Source organism: Podarcis raffonei, chromosome 10 (assembly GCF_027172205.1).
Source record: "Podarcis raffonei isolate rPodRaf1 chromosome 10, rPodRaf1.pri, whole genome shotgun sequence".
NCBI classification, from domain to species: domain Eukaryota; kingdom Metazoa; phylum Chordata; class Lepidosauria; order Squamata; family Lacertidae; genus Podarcis; species Podarcis raffonei.
The window spans coordinates 75890549-75909497 of NC_070611.1; the positions used below are offsets into that span (position 1 = coordinate 75890549).

At 49.4% G+C, this 18949-nt stretch overlaps 1 protein-coding gene across 1 annotated transcript; it reads left to right on the forward strand.

Annotated features, from left to right (window-relative positions):
* Window positions 1-166: 166 nt before the first annotated feature.
* On the forward strand, window positions 167-18311 carry LOC128421762 (nucleoside diphosphate kinase 6-like). Its single transcript, XM_053404946.1, has 6 exons — window positions 167-235; window positions 3702-3877; window positions 5815-5917; window positions 7851-7890; window positions 17108-17268; window positions 17962-18311. Exons 2-6 carry the CDS (start codon window positions 3785-3787, stop codon window positions 18126-18128), a joined length of 564 nt encoding a protein of 187 aa, XP_053260921.1. The 5' UTR covers window positions 167-235; window positions 3702-3784; the 3' UTR covers window positions 18129-18311.
* The last annotated feature ends 638 nt before the right edge of the window (window positions 18312-18949 follow it).

Below are 18949 nucleotides of genomic sequence, written 5' to 3' on the forward strand. Positions count from 1 at the left end.
TCCCCGCCCAGGCGCCGCCTCGCCGGGCACAGAGGCTACGCGAGGCCGGGGCGCCCCGCGCGGGAAGGTAGGCCTCGCCGGAGGAGGAGGAGGAAGAGACGGAGCCCCGCGTCGCCAAGGAGACCGGGGAGGGAGGGAGGGAGGAGGAAGAGGAGGAGAGAGAGGAAGGAAGAAAGGGAGGGAGGGAGGGAGGAAGGAGGAGGGAGACGGAGCCGCCGCCGCCGGGGACAGGCAGGTACCGGAGCAGGATGAGGCCTCCCCCCTCCCACCCCTCTCCTCCTCCTCCTCCTCTTCTCCTCCCCCGGCCAGGATCCTCTCGCCCCCCAAGAGACCTCTCCCCCCTCCCTCGAAAGCACAAAGACCCCTCCTCTCCCCCAGCCCCACTCACGGGGGGGGGGGGGGAGTTGGGGGCCCCCACCTCCTGGCTTGGCTTCAGAGCGGAGGGGGAAACCCTCTGCCTTCTTTCCCTCCTTCCTTCCTTCCATCCCTTCTTCCTTCGTTCCTTCCCTTTCCCTTCCCTTCTTCTTTCCATCCGCCCTTCCATCCTTCCCTTCCCACCCCACTCTTCCTCTCCCTCCCTCCTTCCTTCCTTCCATCCCTCCTTCCTTCGTTCCTTCCCTTTCCCTTCCCTTCTTCTTTCCATCCGCCCTTCCATCCTTCCCTTCCCTTCCCACCCCACACTTCCTCTCCCTCCCTCCTTCCTTCCTTCCATCCCTTCTTCCTTCGTTCCTTCCCTTTCCCTTCCCTTCTTCTTTCCATCCGCCCTTCCATCCTTCCCTTCCCACCCCACTCTTCCTCTCCCTCCCTCCTTCCTTCCTTCCATCCCTCCTTCCTTCGTTCCTTCCCTTTCCCTTCCCTTCTTCTTTCCATCCGCCCTTCCATCCTTCCCTTCCCTTCCCACCCCACACTTCCTCTCCCTCCCTCCTTCCTTCCTTCCATCCCGTCTTCCTTCGTTCCTTCCCTTTCCCTTCCCTTCTTCTTTCCATCCGCCCTTCCATCCTTCCCTTCCCTTCCCACCCCACTCTTCCTCTCTCTCTCTCTCTCTCTCTCTCTCTCTCTCTCTCCCTCCCTCCTTCCTTCTTTCCATCCTCCCATCCGCCCTTCCATCCCCCCTCCCTCACCCCCCCGCCAACCCCACTCACGGGGGGGAGGAATTTGGGGGGGGCCCACCCCCGTGGCTTAGCTTCAGAGCGGAGGGGAAAACCCCTCTGCCTTCTTTCCCTTCTTCCTTCCTTCCTTCCATCCTTCCCTTCCCTTCCCTTCCCACCCCACTCTTCCTCTCCCTCCCTCCTTTCTTCCTTCCATCCCTTCTTCCTTCCCTTCCCTTCCCTTCTTCTTTCCATCCTCCCATCCGCCCTTCCATCCTTCCCTTCCCACCCCACTCTTCCTCTTACTCTCTCTCTCTCTCTCTCTCTCTCTCTCTCTCTCTCCTTCCTTCCTTCCTTCTTCTGGTGCCCTCCCACCAGGTGCCAGGGGGATCAGTGAAACGCCCTGAGACCTGCAGGTATAGGGCACATATCTGTCAACTTTCAGATTTGAAAATAAGGGATCAGCAGCCTCAAAAATAAGGGATCAGCAGCCTGACCTGTCCCGGGGACAGTCTACGGGATATCTAACAATCTGGGACAGCAGCGGGAAGCAGCAGGAAACAGCGCTGAAATAAGGGAATTTCCCGCAGAAAAAGGGAAGGTTGACAGCTATGATAGGGCAGTAGACAAATTCAAACAACAACAACCTTCAGAAGACATTTGAAAGCAAATCTGTATTGGGAAGTGTTTTGGATTTTTTTAAATAAAAATGTTGAATGTTTCATTATGCTTTTATATATGCTGGGTGACTCCTCTGCTTCCCACAATATCTGGAGCAGAACTGCCCATCTCTGTCCACCATTGCTTTTTATATTACTTATTTATTCAGTTCATGTCCCACCTAAAAGAGCAACAACAACAACAACAACAACAACAACAACAACAATAATAGAATTTGTTGTTATTGTTTTGCTTGCTTTACTTGGATGTACTTTGTACAAAATGTAGGAACTCAATACATACAATTTTAAGAGAAGGGTAATATTTTTTGCAATGTAGGGTCCCCCACTCACCCACTATGGACCTGCTTGCCACTAACATTGCAAATTATTATTATTATTATTATTATTATTATTATTATTATTATTATTATTATTCTGCCCTATACCCACAGGGTAGCCCACAGCATAAAATCACAAAGGGATAATAAAGTTTTGGCTCCTACAAAGAACCTTTTTACAAATAATAAAGAGTTACAAAACTAAAAGCATTCTCCACCCGCTGTGAGACCCTCATTACTTAGAATAAATGTTTCCTACAGTCTTAAATGAGCCAGACACTTTGCATATCCAGATGGCACTGAGTGGCCTCCATGTGCCTCAATATCTAATTCCCACCACCTTCAAGGAACATGGGGTGCCCCTAATACGCCCCCTGTTTCCATCCTTTCAACAGCTCCTTGTACAGTGGTGCCTCGCAAGACGAAATTAATTCGTTCCGCAAGTTTTTTCTTCTTGCGAGTTTTTCGTCTTGCGAAGCACGGTTTCCCATAGGAATGCATTGAAAATCAATCAATGTGTTCCTATGGAAACCGCCTTCAGACCAGGTCCGGGGACAGTCTGTCCCCCGACCTCTTCTGAAGGCTGGGGGGGGGGGGGACAAGGGCTTTTCTTCCCACCGCCAGCCTTCAGAAGGCTGTTCTGAAGGCTGGCGGTGGGAAGAAAAGCCCTTCTCCCCACCTCCCACCCCGCAAGCTCCGGGGACAGGAGGGCTTTCCTCCCGACCGCCAGCATTTTAAAAGCCCCCAGGACAGCGGAGACTTCTCCGCTGTCCCGGGGAGATTTTAAAATGCTGGCGGGTGGCAGCGAAGCCTTCGCTGCTGCCCGCCAGCATTTTCAGATCGCCCCGGGACAGCGGAGAAGTCTCCGCTGTCCCGGGGGCTTTTAAAACCTCTTCTGAAGGCCAGCGGTGGGCGAAAGTCTTTGCTCCCCCCCGCCTGCCTTCAAAAGCCGTCGGGATAGCGGAGAAACGCGCTGCGCTTCTCTGCTATCCCGGGAAGGCGGGGGGAGCAAAGACTTTTGCCCCCCGCCGGCCTTCAGAAGAGGTCCAGGACCTCTTGTGAAGGCCGGCGGTGGGCGAAAGTCTTTGCTCCCGATGGCCAGCATTTAAAAGAGGTCCCCGGAGATTTCCCTATGGGCTTTCTTCTTGCGAAGCAAGCCCATAGGGAAATTCGTCTTGCAGAACGACTCAAAAACGGAAAACTCTTTCGTCTTGCGAGTTTTTCGTTTTGCGAGGCGTTCGTCTTGCGAGGCACCACTGTATATTAATTCAGGAATCTTTAACCTAGCCTGGTAGAGCAGCCAGGGCAGAATTTTGAGCACCCGACAGCTGAGACTTGTATCCTCTTGCTGGCTGTTCAGTGCTCTCCAAATCTTGCCCTTCTTTTATTTATTTTCAATTTTTGGGTCTTTATTTCCCTCCAGGGAGTTCAAAGTGGCACACATGGTTCTCCCCAATTCCCACAACCCTTTGAGGGAGGCTGGAGAGGCAGTGACTGGCCCGAGGTCACCCATTGAGCTTCATGGCTGGCTGGGATTCGAACCCTGGTCTCCCAGGGCCTAGTCGGACACTCTCTAACCACTACACCGCACTGACCTGACTTTATATTGCCAGGCTGATGCTTTGGGGACGGGCCACCACGAGATGGACAGAGCACCCGCCAGCCCCACCCAGGGCAGGGGGAACCTGTGAGCAGGATGAGGGCCGTTCTGCATGCGCCACGGCGGGTCCTGCAACTCACCCTTGCCATCATCAAGCCTGATGCCGTGGCTCACCCTCTCTTCCTCGAGGTAAGGACCAAAGAAGGTAAGGAGAGCCTGCAGGATCAGGCCAATGGCTCTTCCAGCTTCCTGTTCACACAGTGGCCGACCAAAGGCCCCAAAGCGAAACCCACAAGTAGGACATGAACACAGCTAAAAGGTAAAGGACCCCTGGATGGTTAAGTCCAGTCAAAGGCGACTATGGGGTGCGCGCTTATCTCGCTTTCAGGCCAAGGGAGCCGGTGTTTGTCCGCAGACGGCTTTCCAGGTCATGTGGCCAGCAGGACTAAACTGCTTCTGGAGCAACGGGACACCGTGATGGAAACCAGAGTGCATGGAAACACCGTTTACCTTCTCGCCACAGTGGTACCTATTTAGCTACTTGCACTGGTGTGCTTTCAAACTGCTAGGTTGGCAGGAGCTGAGGCTGAGCAACGGGAGCTCACCTTGTCATGGGGATTTGAACCGCTGACTTTCTGATCAGAGGGGGTCTACTTCGAAGGCCTATTTGCAGGGCCGTCTTAACCATAGGCACCAGGGGTGCGGGGCACCTGGGCGCCGGGCTCTCAGGGGTGCCAGGCTGAGATTCCAGGGCCCAAGAGTTGGAGCTAAGTTAAGAAGAACAGCGTGTAGTAATAAATTATTATTATTATTATTATTATTATTATTATTCATTTCTATACAGTGGTACCTCGGGTTAAGAACTTAATTCGTTCCGGAGGTCTGTTCTTAACCTGAAACTGTTCTTAACCTGAAGCACCACTTTAGCTAATGGGGCTCCCACTGCTGCAGCGCGATTTCTGTTCTCATCCTGAAGCAAAGTTCTTAACCTGAAGCACTATTTCTGGGTTAGCGGAGTCTGTAACCTGAAGCGTCTGTAACCCGAGGTACCACTGTACTGCTATATGTTTTAAAGAAAAAAATCTCAAAGAGGTTTACATGAAAACATCAAACAAAACAATCCATAATAAAAAAAATTAAATGTCGATTTCCCCTCAAGGTTTTCCATTGCTGGGCTGTTGAAATCCCAGCTGCAGTTCACATCCATGTCATAAGCTCTTGCGTGTTGTTGGTCCACATATTCAGCAGTGACAGTTGGAGGGGGGGGAGGCCTGAACAGGTGATTTAATTATTTTAGATGCTTTCTGCTCCAATATTTCACAGTCGCCACACCCCAAAGGAGAGACCTAAAGGGGCAATTTGCCCTGTGTGTCTTTCCCTTAGGGGCTGCCCCACTGTCTGGCATTAGGAATAACTCTGAGCAGCTGCTTACAGAGCAGTTCCAGAGCATAGCTGTCAACCGTCCCTTATTTGGCGGGAAAGTCCCTTATCCCAGCGCTGTGTCCCGCTGCTGTCCCTTACTGATGATGTCCCTTAAATTTCCCGGGTTTCAAAGGAAGCAGCTCCTCTCCCTTCCTCCCTCCCTGCCGGCCAGGGAGGAGGGAGGCTCCAGCTGTGTTGCTTGGCTGCGTTGCTCACCCAATAAGGAGGCTAAGAACGACTGGGGGGTGGAGCTTGCATGCCTTGTGCCGATCAAATCGGCTGCGTTGCCTGGGGACTCGCCTTTGCTCAGCGCTTCCCAGCGCAGAGGTGACGGTGGTTTTCCTTGCTGCGTCCCTTTTGCCGGGTTGCTGCGCTGTGGGAACCACCGCTTGAGGCTTCATTTGGCTGCTGGCTGGGCTTTCTGCCTTTGGCTTGGAGGGGCGCAGAAGTTGAACCTACCTGTGTGGAAAATCCCTTATTTTGGCTGCTGATCCCTTATTTTCATGGCTGCTGGTCCCTCATTTTCAAATCTGTAAGTTGACAGCTATGTTCCAGAGAGCTTTGCTGTGAGATACGCTCGAGGTTGTGGCCAGTAGATTCGAACCTGGCTCCCAAGGCTGCAAAAAGGCTCCCCACTGCCCCTCCTGCCCTTCTCCTTGTCTCTAGCATTGGCTTCAGAGCGACTCGTCCTCTTCTCTTCCCAGGCCGTGCACCAGACCATCCTGGACAACCGGTTATTGATCGTCAGGAGCAAGGATGTGACGTGGAGCAGGCAGGAGAGCCAGAAGTTCTACCAGGAGCACTCAGGTCAGGAGCATCCCCTCCAAAAATATACCCCATTGCTAAGTCCAGGAAGAAGAAGAAGAAGAGTTTGGATTTGATATCCCGCCTTTCACTCCCCTTCAGGAGTCTCAAAGCGGCTAACAATCTCCTTTCCCTTCCTCCCCCACAACAAAGTAGGTAGGGTCAGCAGAGAATCCAGGAAGGGGCACTTAGATGGCTCTAATCCAGGGGAAACATGGAGGCTGTTTCCTTACTTAGAATCCTAGAATCTTAGAGTTGGAAGGGACCCCCAAAGGTCCTGTAGTCCAACCCTCTGCAATGCAGGAATGTCAGCTCAGACGCCCATGACAGATGCAACTCATGGCAGTTACCCACTGGTCCATGCAGCTAGCGGGGCAAGTTAGGAGCCCACCGCAGGTACACAAAGAAATATTATTATTATTATTATTATTATTATTATTATTATTATTATTAGTGATATTTGCACTGCAGGGGGTTGGACTAGATGAACCTTTGGGTCCCTTCCACCTCTATGGTTTTTGTTTTTTTTAACAACTTTTTAATAGTTTCCAATGACGAGAATCCAAAAGACACCTCAATATATCCATATCAAATCACAACACCAAATAAAATATCAATTAATCAGATATCCAGTTGTATCATTTTGGTGCCCCCCCCCGGCGTATTACAGGTTTAATAATTGATTGATTGATTGATTGATTGATTCTGCTTCCAAGGCCTTATTGAATCCGGTTGTGTTCCAATCATAATAGTAATCCGCTCAACAGCTTCAGTGTTTATAACTTCTACCCGTATTTACACATACAATAATCCACCTCTTTGGTTCTGTTATTATGATTAATCACCTGCCCCGCACCCTAAGGTCTCAGGGCAGGCTGCAACATTGAAACACAATCTTGTGGGCTCTCCTTGGAGGTTTTCAAGCAGAGGTTGGATGGCCATCTGTCAGGGATGAGGACCTTGAGGTCCATGAATAGCCATAGTTTAGAGGTCCTGGGAAGTCAGATTATCCTCCACCAGGGCCAGGGCCTTCTCAGTGATGGCTCCGACCTGGTGGAATGCTCTGTCCCACGAGACCAGGGCCCTGCAGGATTTAACCTCCTTCCGCAGGGCCTGTAAGACGGAGCTATTCTGCCTGGCTTTCAATTTGAACTTAGCCTGATCTTTTATTCCCCTTCCTTCCTTCCCCCCCCTCCCCTTTTTATGAAGATTCCCCGCTCTGGGACCCCACAGCTCATTTTCCCCTGGTCTCCTCGCTGGCCCAAGTAGGACCAATTCAGCCAGCTAGCCCTGGTGATCATCTAATATTTATTGGATGGATTTCCCCCCTAAATTGATTTTTTAAATTCTGAATTTATTGTTATTCACGTTTTATACTGTATTTTATGCTGTTTTTTGTTGCATCAATTAAGTGTTTGAAATTTGTTGTTAGCCGCCCTGAGCCCGGTTTTCTGAACTGGGAAGGGCGGGGTATAAATAAATTATTATTATTATTATTATTATTATTATTATTATTATTATTATTATTATTTTGAGATTCCTGCATTGCAGGGGGTTGGACTAGATGACCCTTGGGGTTCCCATTCAACTCTACAATTCTGTGATTCTGTGGTCTTGAACATAGTTTAGAACAACTTACGAGCTCGCATGGTCTTGCCTCCTGCCCATCCCACGCGATGTCCTTCATACAGGTTATGACAAGTGTCCTATACTGTGTCTTGTCTGGGATAGACGTGAAACTTTTCGTGTGGAGCCTAGGAAGCTGGCTTTTACTGAGCCCAAGGGCCGGATTTCCGTTTGATGAGGCCCTAAGCTACTGAAGGTAGCCATCCCTGGAGTGCGTAGGGAAAGGACGGCAATAACTCCCGGGAAGCGTGCTCTCAAGACCTCTCCCAGAAGCGTGCATTGGTCTCAGGGCTCTCAATCTCTTTTTCAGGGCGTTTCTTCTACCAGAGGCTGGTGGAATTCATGGCCAGGTATGTCCGCAGCATATCTGTATCTTTTAATTAATTGAGATTTTTCAAGGAAATAAAATTTGCGTAATACAAAACACATAAGACATAACAGAGGCTGGTGGGAGTTGTAGTTCAAAACATCTGGATGATACCAGGTTGGTGCCCTAATTTTTTTTAATTATTATTATTATTATTACGATTATTATTATTTTCCCATTTCTATACCACTTTACATTTTAAAGAACAAATCTCTCTTTTTTTGAAATCATTTTTATTTGGTTTTTACAATGCAAAATTACATTTTAAAAATTCAATTACATATCCATATAAAGAGATTCCCCTGAGCCTCGGGATTTCTCCCCCTCCTTCCCTGGAGTCCCTTTTAAATCATTTAAAACTGCATCTCCTCCAAACTCCATAACTATTATATGATTCCATGTTTTCCATGGTAATTGTTACACTACAAGTGAAATCAAAATCCTGCGAATGTTTCCATCTGCTTACAGCGGTCTCTTAAAAAAGTTATAAATTCCGCCCATTCTTTTATAAAGTTTTTGTCCTCTCGGTTCCTGAGTTTTCCACTCAGCTTTGCCATTTCATTTTTTTTTTAAATATTTTTTATTGAAGAATTTTTATAACCACAAAAACACAAACATTACAGTACAATAAACACAACAAATACACAAACAAAAACAAAGAAACAAGTACAATTTCATATCCTAGTTTCTTATACCTTTCTTCTCCGACTTCCTCGTGCCTCCCTTTTCTGTATTCCAATTTCTAATCAATTATTCAGCAAATCTTCCCTTAATTTAATTTAATTTAATCTTCCTTATTCTCCTTGTCTTAACCGTTACTAATAGTAACTGTCAGGGAACTGCCCTCTGAGACGCAGGAGGTGAAAGGGCTCACGGAGGGTGAGAGAGACCATTCAGCTGGGGAGGGAACCAGCAGGGGGAGAAGTGGAGTTACAAGGGAAAGTGAGTCGGAGGGAGGGCTCAGAGATACTTCAAGCGAGAACAGTGGGGAGGTTTCAGGACCTCCTGTAGGGACACCCACTCCTCGCCGGAAACTGTCACGCCGAGAGTCCAGAAGACGCGTTTCCGTTAAGGAGCTTTTATGCTGGAAGAAGTTCCGTAAACGCCCACTGTCCGATTCAACGAGCGACTGATGGAGCCATGCTTAAGGAGCTCCGTCACAGACAGAGGTTTGTGGACTTAGCCAAACTCTGAGGGACTAGGATTTTACGCACAAGCAGCTCACCATCCCATCACAGCAATCAGACAGTCCCTGAAAGCAGCTTGTGCAGAGAGGCATCATGAGCAACCCAGCCGGAGCCGGGGGAGCAGGAGGAGCTGGAGAGGGTCCAAGCCTGGAAGAAAGGTACAGGGTGTTGGAAGTCCAGCTAGCACTGCAAACGGCGAGGCTAGAGGAAAGGAGGGCGCAGGATGCAGAAAAGGCAAAAGGCGCTACACTAGCAAGAAAGATGCCAGGATTGGTGCAGAAGTTTGGGGGGGACCCCAGGAACTACCAAGCCTTTAGGACAGAGATGCAGTATGCTCTCGAACTGCAGTTTAACGACTTTCCCGACGAGGCATCGCGAGTGGCGTTTGTGATTGGCCATCTCGAGGGGGGGGGCGAGAGACTGGGTTAGACCCCTGATGGCAGGGAATAGTGAAATGCTGAAGGACACGAGGAAGTTTTTTCGCGCCATGGATTTGATGTTTTCCAGCGAGATTGAACAGGGACTGGTGCGCAGACAATTGATGGCTTGCAAACAGGGTAGCCGATCGGTTCGTGAGTACTGGACTGAGTTTACAATGTTGATACATAAATTGGGGTGGGACCTATCGGCGGAACCCATTCAAATGCTCTTTGAAGAGGGGCTTTCTCCGGAGGTGAAAGACGAACTTTCCCGGGCGCCCAGGGCGGAGTTTATGGACCAGCTGACCAAATCAGCGCTGACCATTGGAGCGCGCCAGGAGGCAAGAGCCTTGGAGAAGCGGGAGGGGAAAGGAGAGCGTTGGAGGGATTTCCGCATTCCAGAGATTCCAGAGCCAAGTTTCCCGCCCGGAGAGCCGATGGAAGTTGGAACAGCGCGCGCGCGCGCAGTTTCAAATCCCAGTGAAGGGAGGAAGAAGGAGGGAAAGAGCGCCAAGAAATGTTATCTTTGCCAGCAGCCAGGTCACTTTGCCAGAGTCTGCCCGCAAAGAAAGGAATGGCAAGGGATGGCGGGAGCTGTTGGGGGGAAGGAGGAGGGGGTCCAGGAGCCAGTAAAAGCCAACGCCTGGCTGCCACCGTCAGGGCACTGCAGCCAGGCCAAGGAGCAGTAAAAGTGCCCACTCCGGAACCTCCAAGACCAGCCCTAGTAATAGAGGTGTTGCTAGAGCTGGCAAACGGATACCCACTAAAGACAAAGGCGCTGTTGGACTCAGGCAGCTCCTGTAATTTCATGAGTAAGGAGTTTGCAGCTGAACACCAGATACAGATACTCCCTTTAAGCAATCCCCTGCAGGTGACCACGATCGATGGGAGGGAGCTGTTGGGAGGAGAAGTTAGCCTGCAGACCGTCCCAATGGTTATGAGGGTGGCCAGGCACACCGAAAGGATAGCGTTCAATGTGGCCACCCTGGGAGGGGCTCCCGTCATTTTGGGAATGAGCTGGCTAGCGTTGCATGACCCGCTAGTGGGCTGGCATCAGAGAGTGGTCTCCTTTGGGTCAGCACATTGCCTGGAACACTGCAGAGAAGGAAAGGTGCCAGAAGGGGCAAAAGCCTTTCTAGCAGGGACGGAAGTGGCGGACAAAGGGAAGGTGCCCAAACAATACGCTGACCTGAGCAAGGTCTTCAGCGAAAGGGAAGCAGATAAACTACCACCGCATAGAGACTTTGACTGCCAGATTAACCTGGTCCCTGGGGCCCAGCTCCCCGTGGGCAAGCTGTACGCCATGTCAGACAGAGAAATGCAGGAGTTAAGGGAGTTTATTGATAAAAACCTGAAGAGGGGCTTCATCAGAGAGTCCAGAGCGGTGGGGGGGAGCCCAGTGTTTTTTGTGGACAAAAAAAACACGGATAAACCCAGGCTTGTAGTGGACTACCGGCGGCTAAATGCCGTGTCAGAACCAGTGACTTTCCCCATGCCCAGGATTGATGACATTTTGACCAGGGTGAGGAAGGGAAAGATATTCACGAAACTGGACCTGAGAGGGGCATACAACCTGATACGAATAAGGAAAGGGGATGAATGGAAAACCACCATGTTCACCCCTTTGGGGGCTTTTGAATATTTAGTTATGCCATTCGGATTGCAATCAGGCTCCGCCTGTTTTCAATCGCTCATGAACCATGTCCTGGGACCTTTGCTCTACAAGAACTGCGTGGCCTTCCTCGATGACGTGCTGATATATTCAGAGAATGAGGAGCAGCATGTAAAGGATGTCAGGGAAGTGCTGAGCCAGCTGCAAGCAAACCAGCTGTGGGTGAAGTTGGAGAAGTGTCAGTTTCACACCAAGGAGGTGGAATTCCTGGGGTATCGCTTATCAGACAAGGGATTAGCCATGGATCCAGGCAAGGTCCAGGCGGTGCTGGAATGGAAGACACCGAAAACGAAAAAGGATGTGCAAAGGTTCTTAGGGTTTGGGAACTTTTACCGTAAATTCATCAAGAACTTTGCCCACTTAACGGCTCCCATCACGGACTGTCTAAGCAGCAAGAAGAAATTCGTTTGGACGGCGGAGGCGGAGCAAGCATTTGAGGAATTGAAAAGGGCATTCGCTTCGGAAGAACAGCTCCTGCATGTGGATTTACAAAAACCCATGAGAGTGGAAACTGATGCCTCAGACCGGGCGGTGGGGGCGGTGCTGCTTCAGCTAGGGAGCAATAAGTCGGAATGGAGACCGTGTGCCTTCTTTTCGCGTAAGCTGAACAAATCCGAGAGGAACTACACCGTATATGACCGAGAACTACTCACCATTCACGAAGCGTTCCGGAGATGGAGACATTTACTAATTGGCGCACAGCATAAGGTGCAAGTGTGTACGGACCACAAGAATTTGGAGTATTGGAGAACAGCACGAGTGCTCAACCAACGACAAGTGAGGTGGGCCCAGGAGTTCTCCAAATTCCATTTTGAAATCTGCTATGTGCCAGGTCCAGAAAACATCAGAGCGGACGCTCTCTCACGCAAACTTGAATATTTGGAGGGGGAGGGAGCGCCTGAAGAGAGACATATTATCCCAGAGGACCACTGGGTGTGTGGGGCGGCCTGGGTGGGACAAAGAGAACTGGTAGAGGGAACGGTAAATGATGAATACGCCCAGGATAAGCTCAGAGGTTTAAGGAGAGAGGGAGAGGACCCCGGAGGTTTTGAAGAAAGAAACGGGGCATTGTATTACAAAGGGGCACTATATATACCCGAAGGGGAATTGAGGGGGAGAGTACTCAAACAGCTGCACGACAATCCCACAGCGGGGCATTTTGGGCAACACAAGACCATGTGGTTGGTGACCAGGGAGTTTTGGTGGCCCAAGGTGAGGGAGGATGTACGGGAGTATGTGAGAAGGTGTGACCAATGCCAGAGAGCCAAAGGAGAAAGGCGGGCGCCAGCGGGGTTATTAGAACCGTTACCCACACCAGAACGACCGTGGGAGGCGGTATCGATAGATTTTATGACTGATCTGCCCAAATCCCAGGGGAAAACCGCCATACTAGTCGTAGTAGACCTGTTAACTAAGATGGGTCACTTTGTAGCTTGCTCACATGCAGTCACGGCGGAAGAGACAGCGAAATTGTTTGTAGAACATATTTTTAGGCTGCATGGCGCCCCCTTGAGGGTGGTCTCCGACAGAGGGAAACAGTTCACGTCCAGATTCTGGAGGAAACCTATGAGCTTGTTGCACGTAGAGGTCAACTTTTCGACTGCCAGGCACCCTGAGACCAATGGGCAGGCGGAGAGGCCAAACGGTATCCTCCAACAATACCTGAGGTGTTATGTCAATGACAGAGAGAACGATTGGGTCGAAAAGTTGGCGCTAGCAGAATTTGCTTACAATAATGCAGAGAATGTGTCCACCGGGATGAGCCCCTTTTTGGCTAATTATGGCTGCCACCCCAGGGCGTTTCCAGGGGGAGGAGGGGAGAGATGGAGTGTCCCGGCCGCTGAACATTTTGTAGAAGAAATGGAAGCGATCCATCGTCAACTCCAACTCAACTTAGAAAGGGCCAAAGAAGAATATAAGAGGCAGGCAGACAAGAGCAGAAGGGAAGGTGAAACCATTAGGGTGGGGAGTCAGGTCTGGCTATCAACCCAAGGGTTGCCGTTCAAGGGGGGTTGCAAGAAATTGAGACCCAAAAGATTGGGACCATTTGAGGTCATCCAACAGGTCAACCCAGTGGCTTTCAGACTCCGGTTACCGAACCACATGAAACTGCACCCAGTATTCCACAGGTCATTACTGTCACCATACAGGGGGGAAGGTGAAGGGGTATCCACACGGGGGCCAGCCATAGAAGAAAGGGAAAGCAGCAACCATGTGGCGGAAATCATCGACTCCAGGTGGAAGGGTAATCAGGTGGAGTATTTGGTCGCGTGGGAAGGGGAACCGGAGTCGGAAAACACCTGGGTGACGGCAGAGGAGGTCCGTGACGAGATCTTGGTCGAAACGTTCCACCAAAGGTTCCCCAGGAAACCTCAGCCAGTAGCGAGGTTCCGGAGGGAGTACTTTGGCACCACCGACGATGAGGAGGAACTGGAAGGATTCAGGGAATCGGAGTTGGAGGAAGGAACAGACTCCGATGAGGAGGAGTACTTGGAAACCGGAAACAGCAACAGGTGGAGGGAAGTGTTCGAAACTTCGGAAGATGAGGGAGGTTCTTTCAGGGGTTTTGCTCCCTCGCCTCCCGCAGAGGAGGGGAGGGAAGGGGGTGAAGGGGGCCCTGGAGGGGAGGTGGATGTCAGGGAACTGCCCTCTGAGACGCAGGAGGTGAAAGGGCTCACGGAGGGTGAGAGAAACCATTCAGCTGGGGAGGGAACCAGCAGGGGGAGAAGTGGAGTTACAAGGGAAAGTGAGTCGGAGGGAGGGCTCAGAGATACTTCAAGCGAGAACAGTGGGGAGGTTTCAGGACCTCCTGTAGGGACACCCACTCCTCGCCGGAAACTGTCACGCCGAGAGTCCAGAAGACGCGTTTCCGTTAAGGAGCTTTTATGCTGGAAGAAGTTCCGTAAACGCCCACTGTCCGATTCAACGAGCGACTGATGGAGCCATGCTTAAGGAGCTCCGTCACAGACAGAGGTTTGTGGACTTAGCCAAACTCTGAGGGACTAGGATTTTACGCACAAGCAGCTCACCATCCCATCACAGTAACCATTTATTTTCTGGTCCAACATCCTTCTAACTCTCATTAATTTTATAATATTTCTTTAAATAGTCCTTAAATTTTTTCCATTCTTCTTCCGCTGCTTCTCTTCCCTGGTTTCGGATTCTGCTCGTCATTTCTGCCAGGCCCATGTAGTCAATCACCTTCATCTGCCATTCTTCCAGAGTGGGTAGATCTTGTGTCTTCCAGTACTTCGCAATGAGTATTCTTGCTGCTGTTGTAGCATACATAAAAAAAGTTATATCCGTCTTTAACACCCCTTGGCCGACAATACCCAAGAGAAAGGCCTCTGGTTTCTTAGGGAAGGTATATTTAAATACCTTTTTCAGTTCATTATAGATCATTTCCCAGAATGCCTTAATCTTCGGGGACGTCCACCAGAGGTGAAAGAATGAACCTTCCTTTTCCTTACATTTCCAACATTTATTATCAGGCAAATGGTAAATCTTTGCAAGCTTGACTGGGGTTATGTACCACCTATAGATCATTTTCATAATATTTTCTCTTAATGCATTACATGCCGTAAATTTCATCCCGGTGGTCCACAACTTCTCCCAATCAGCAAACAAAATGTTATGACCAATGTCCTGAGCCCATTTAATCATACTTGATTTAACCGTTTCATCTTGTGTATTCCATTTCAGCAGCAAGTTATACATTTTTGACAAATTTTTAGTGCTGGATTCTAACAGTTCAGTCTCCAATTTTGATTTTTCCACCTGGAAGCCAATTTTACTGTCCATTTTAAACACTTCATTTATTTGATGATAGTGCAGCCAATCTCTCACCTTCCCTTTTAATTTCTCAAAACTCTGCAGTCTCAGTCTGTCCCCTTCCTTTTCCAAAATTTCCCAGTATCTTGGCCATTTAGACTCCATATTTAACTTTTTAACTGCCTTAGCTTCCATTGGCGACAGCCACCTTGGGGTTTTACTTTCCAGCAAATCTTTATATCTAATCCAGACATTTAATAGTGCTTTTCTGACAATATGGTTTTTGAAACCTTTATGTGCTTTAACCTTGTCATACCACAAATATGCATGCCACCCAAAAATATTATTAAAACCTTCCAAATCCAAAATATCTGTATTTTCAAGAAGTAGCCAATCTCTTAGCCAGCAGAAAGCTGCCGCTTCATAGTACAATTTAAAGTCTGGCAGGGCAAATCCCCCTCTTTCCTTTGAATCCGTTAGTATCTTAAATTTAATTCTGGGCTTCTTGCCCTGCCAGACAAATTTAGATATATCTTTCTGCCACTTCTTGAAACAATCCGTCTTATCCATTATTTGTAATGCTTGGAACAAAAACAGCATTCTTGGCAATACATTCATTTTTATAACTGCAATTCGACCTAACAAGGAAAGCTTCAAGTTTGACCAAATCTCCAAATCTTTTTTCACCTCTGTCCAAGTTTTTTCATAATTATCTTTGAATAAGTTCACATTCTTAGCTGTCATATTTATTCCCAAATATTTCACTTTTTTAACCACAGTCAACCCTGTCTCATTCTGAAACAGCTTTGCCATTTCAGCACAGTCCACCAGCTTGGTTTGCCGTTAACAAACAAATCTCAAAGTGGTTTACAACACCTGGATAACTCAGTCGGGTAAAACATGGTGCTGATAACCCCAAATTTGCAGGTTCGATTCCCATATGGGACCCCTGCATATTCCTGCATTGCTGGGGGGTTGGACTAGAAGTGGTGTCCAAACTTTTTTCAAAGAGGGCCAGATTTGATGAAGTGAAGGGCTGTGAGGGCCGACCGAAGGGCCAGCCAAAATTGTTAACCTTTTTTTAGGGTTGCAGTTGTTGCTGAGGTTTTTTTAGGATTTTACCCCAGGAAATAAACTGCCACAGGTGCCAGATTAAGCACCCAAAACAGACTTTGGACATGCCTGGGATCCTCAGGGTCCCTTCTAACTCTGCAATTCTTTCTTTCTTTCTTTCTTTCTTTCTTTCTTTCTTTCTTTCTTTGTTTCACACATTAAAATGCGGCCCAATCACCTTCTCAATCTGGCCCGTGGACGGTCCAGGAATCAGCATGTTTTTACATGATTAGAAAGTGTCCTTTTATTTAAAATGCATCTCTGGGTTATTTGTGGGGCCTGCCTGGTGTTTTTACATGAGTAGAATGTGTGTTTTTATTTAAAATGCATCTCTGGGTTATTTGTGGGGCATAGGAATTCGTTCATCCCCCCCCCCAAATAGTCCGGCCCCCCACAAGGTCTGAGGGACAGTGGACCGGCCCCCTGCTGAAAATTTTGCTGACCCCTGAATGAAACACTCTATCAGTACACTGCTCCTGTGTTGAATCTCCAGAGGCACAGCATTCATCCTTTTTTTATAACTTTATTGCAAAACAATTTACATATAACAATACGGACAAACAAAGACATTACCTCAATGACAACAAAACATTAACAACACATCGTCCAACATCACACAGACTTTTGACTTCCGACAGATTCACCTTATTGTGCTTTCTACATATTCTTCACCTTTACGCCTTTCCTGTTATATCTGTTACGTGCAGACTAAAACTATTTCAAGCGTCAAGGAAAATATTTCCGCGCCTTCTCTTAAGTGACGTTTTGCTGTCCCCAGTCGACAGCCTGCCATCCAGAGATCTCCACGTGGTTGCAATTGGACCTGTGCCAGTAGCAAAATGCAACTGGCGCCTGGCCAGTTTTGAACACGGGGAGGGAGATATCCTGGGCAAAGGCCACCTAGGGCTTTTAAGATTTATCGCCTGCGCTTTTGACTTGTGCATGGAAGCCAGTTGGTTGCCAGTCCGGCTGCTTGCAAGATCCGTGTGACGCGACCCCCTGACTTCCTTGCGCCTTCTCTCTCCTCCTTCTTTCCAGCGGCCCCATGAGGACATACATCCTTGCCCACGAAGAAGCCATCTCGCTCTGGAGGTCTCTGATGGGTCCCACAAAGGTTTTCCGTGCCCAGCACACAGACCCAAAGTCCATCCGCGGGTCGTTCGGCCTCACGGACACTCGGAACACTGTCCACGGCTCAGGTGAGTCCAGGAGGGGTGGGAAATGGGGAGCAGGAGAACTTTGGACAAGCTCTCCAAGCAACTTGTAAAAGATTCCTTTGCAAAGGAGCCCCAAAGTCTGGGCCCAGCAAAAGAGGGCTAAGGAATCGTCGTAGCCAAGGGAGTGGGATTGTACCAAGGGATCCTTTGGAATCCACCATAAGATTCCTGCGTTGCAGGAGGTGGGACCCTCCTGGTCTGCCCCACAGAGGACCTTAAGGTCCATGAATAATAATAGTTTAGAGGTCCCGGGCCCTAAGGAAGTCAGACTATCCTCCACCAGGGCCAGGGCCTTCTCAGTGATGGCTCCAGCCTGGTGGAATGCTCTGTCCCAGGAGACCAGGGCCCTGCAGGATTTCACTTCCTTCCGCATGGCCTGTAAGACAGAGCTATTCCGCCTGGCTTTCAATTTGAACTTAGCCTGATCTTTTATTCCCCTTCCTTCCCTCCCTCTCCCCTTTTTATGAAGATTCCCCGCTCTGGGATCCCACAGCTAATTCTCCCCTGGTCTCCTCGTTGGTCCAAGTAGGAGCAATTCAGCCAGCTTGTGATTTCCAACACCTTGAAATCAAAGTGGGATTTTTACCGGCTGCCGTTGCAGCCAGCTGATTTCGAATTCCGCTCCAAAGATCAGCCTGGCCCCGCACTCGCTCACATTTCTCTCCTCCCTTGCAGATTCGGCAGCATCAGCCAGCAGGGAAATCGCCTTCTTCTTCCCAGATTTCAACGAAGAGCAGTGGTACCAGCAGGAAGAGCCTCAGCTGTGGGAGAGGGAGGTTGGACGTGACACCAAGGCAATCCCTCACCACGTGCCCAGAGATGGCTTGGCAGAGGCAGACTGAAGGACGCTTTGCACAGGAGACACTGCCAGAACGGATGCAGGGATTCTGCTTCGGAGACGGGGGTCTCCTCCTCTCTTCCCCAAAATGAGCGCCAGCACTAAACGTGTCGCAGCTTACTCAGGGATGGCTTTTGAGGTGTGTACGTCTCCCCCCTGAATAAGAGCAGACATCTGCCAGGCTGTGCCAGACCCAGGCTGGGTTCAAGGATGCCCATTATATGGGGGTCTAAATTTCTTAATGACTTTGTTGTTGTTGAGTCATGTCCGCCTCTTCGTGACCCCCTGAACCAGAGCACACCAGGCACTCCTGTCTTCCCGCAATTTGGTCAGACTCATGTTAGTAGTTTTGAGAACACTGTCCCACCATCTCGTCCTCTGTCGTCCCCTTCTCCTTGTGCCCTCCATCTTTCCCAACATCAGAGTCTTTTCCAGGGAGTCTTCTCTTCTCATGATGTGGCCAAAGTCTTGGAGCCTCAGCTTCAGGATCTGTCCTTCCAGCGAGCACTCAGAACTGATTTCCTTCAGAATGGATCGGTTTGATCTTCTTGCAGTCCATGGGACTCTCAAGAGTCTCCTCCAGCACCACAATTCAAAAGCATCAATTCTTCGGCGATCAGCCTTCTTTATGGTCCAGCTCTCACTCTCTCACTTCCATACATCACTGCTGGGAAAGCCAGAGCTTTAACTATACGGACCTTTGTTGGCAAGGTGATGTCTCTGCTTATTGACTTAAGCATGCCTTTTCTCTTGGTTGCAACTGCCATTTCCACAGGTCTGTGCCAAACTATGTACCCATGCGCACTTGCCATATTCACTGTGACC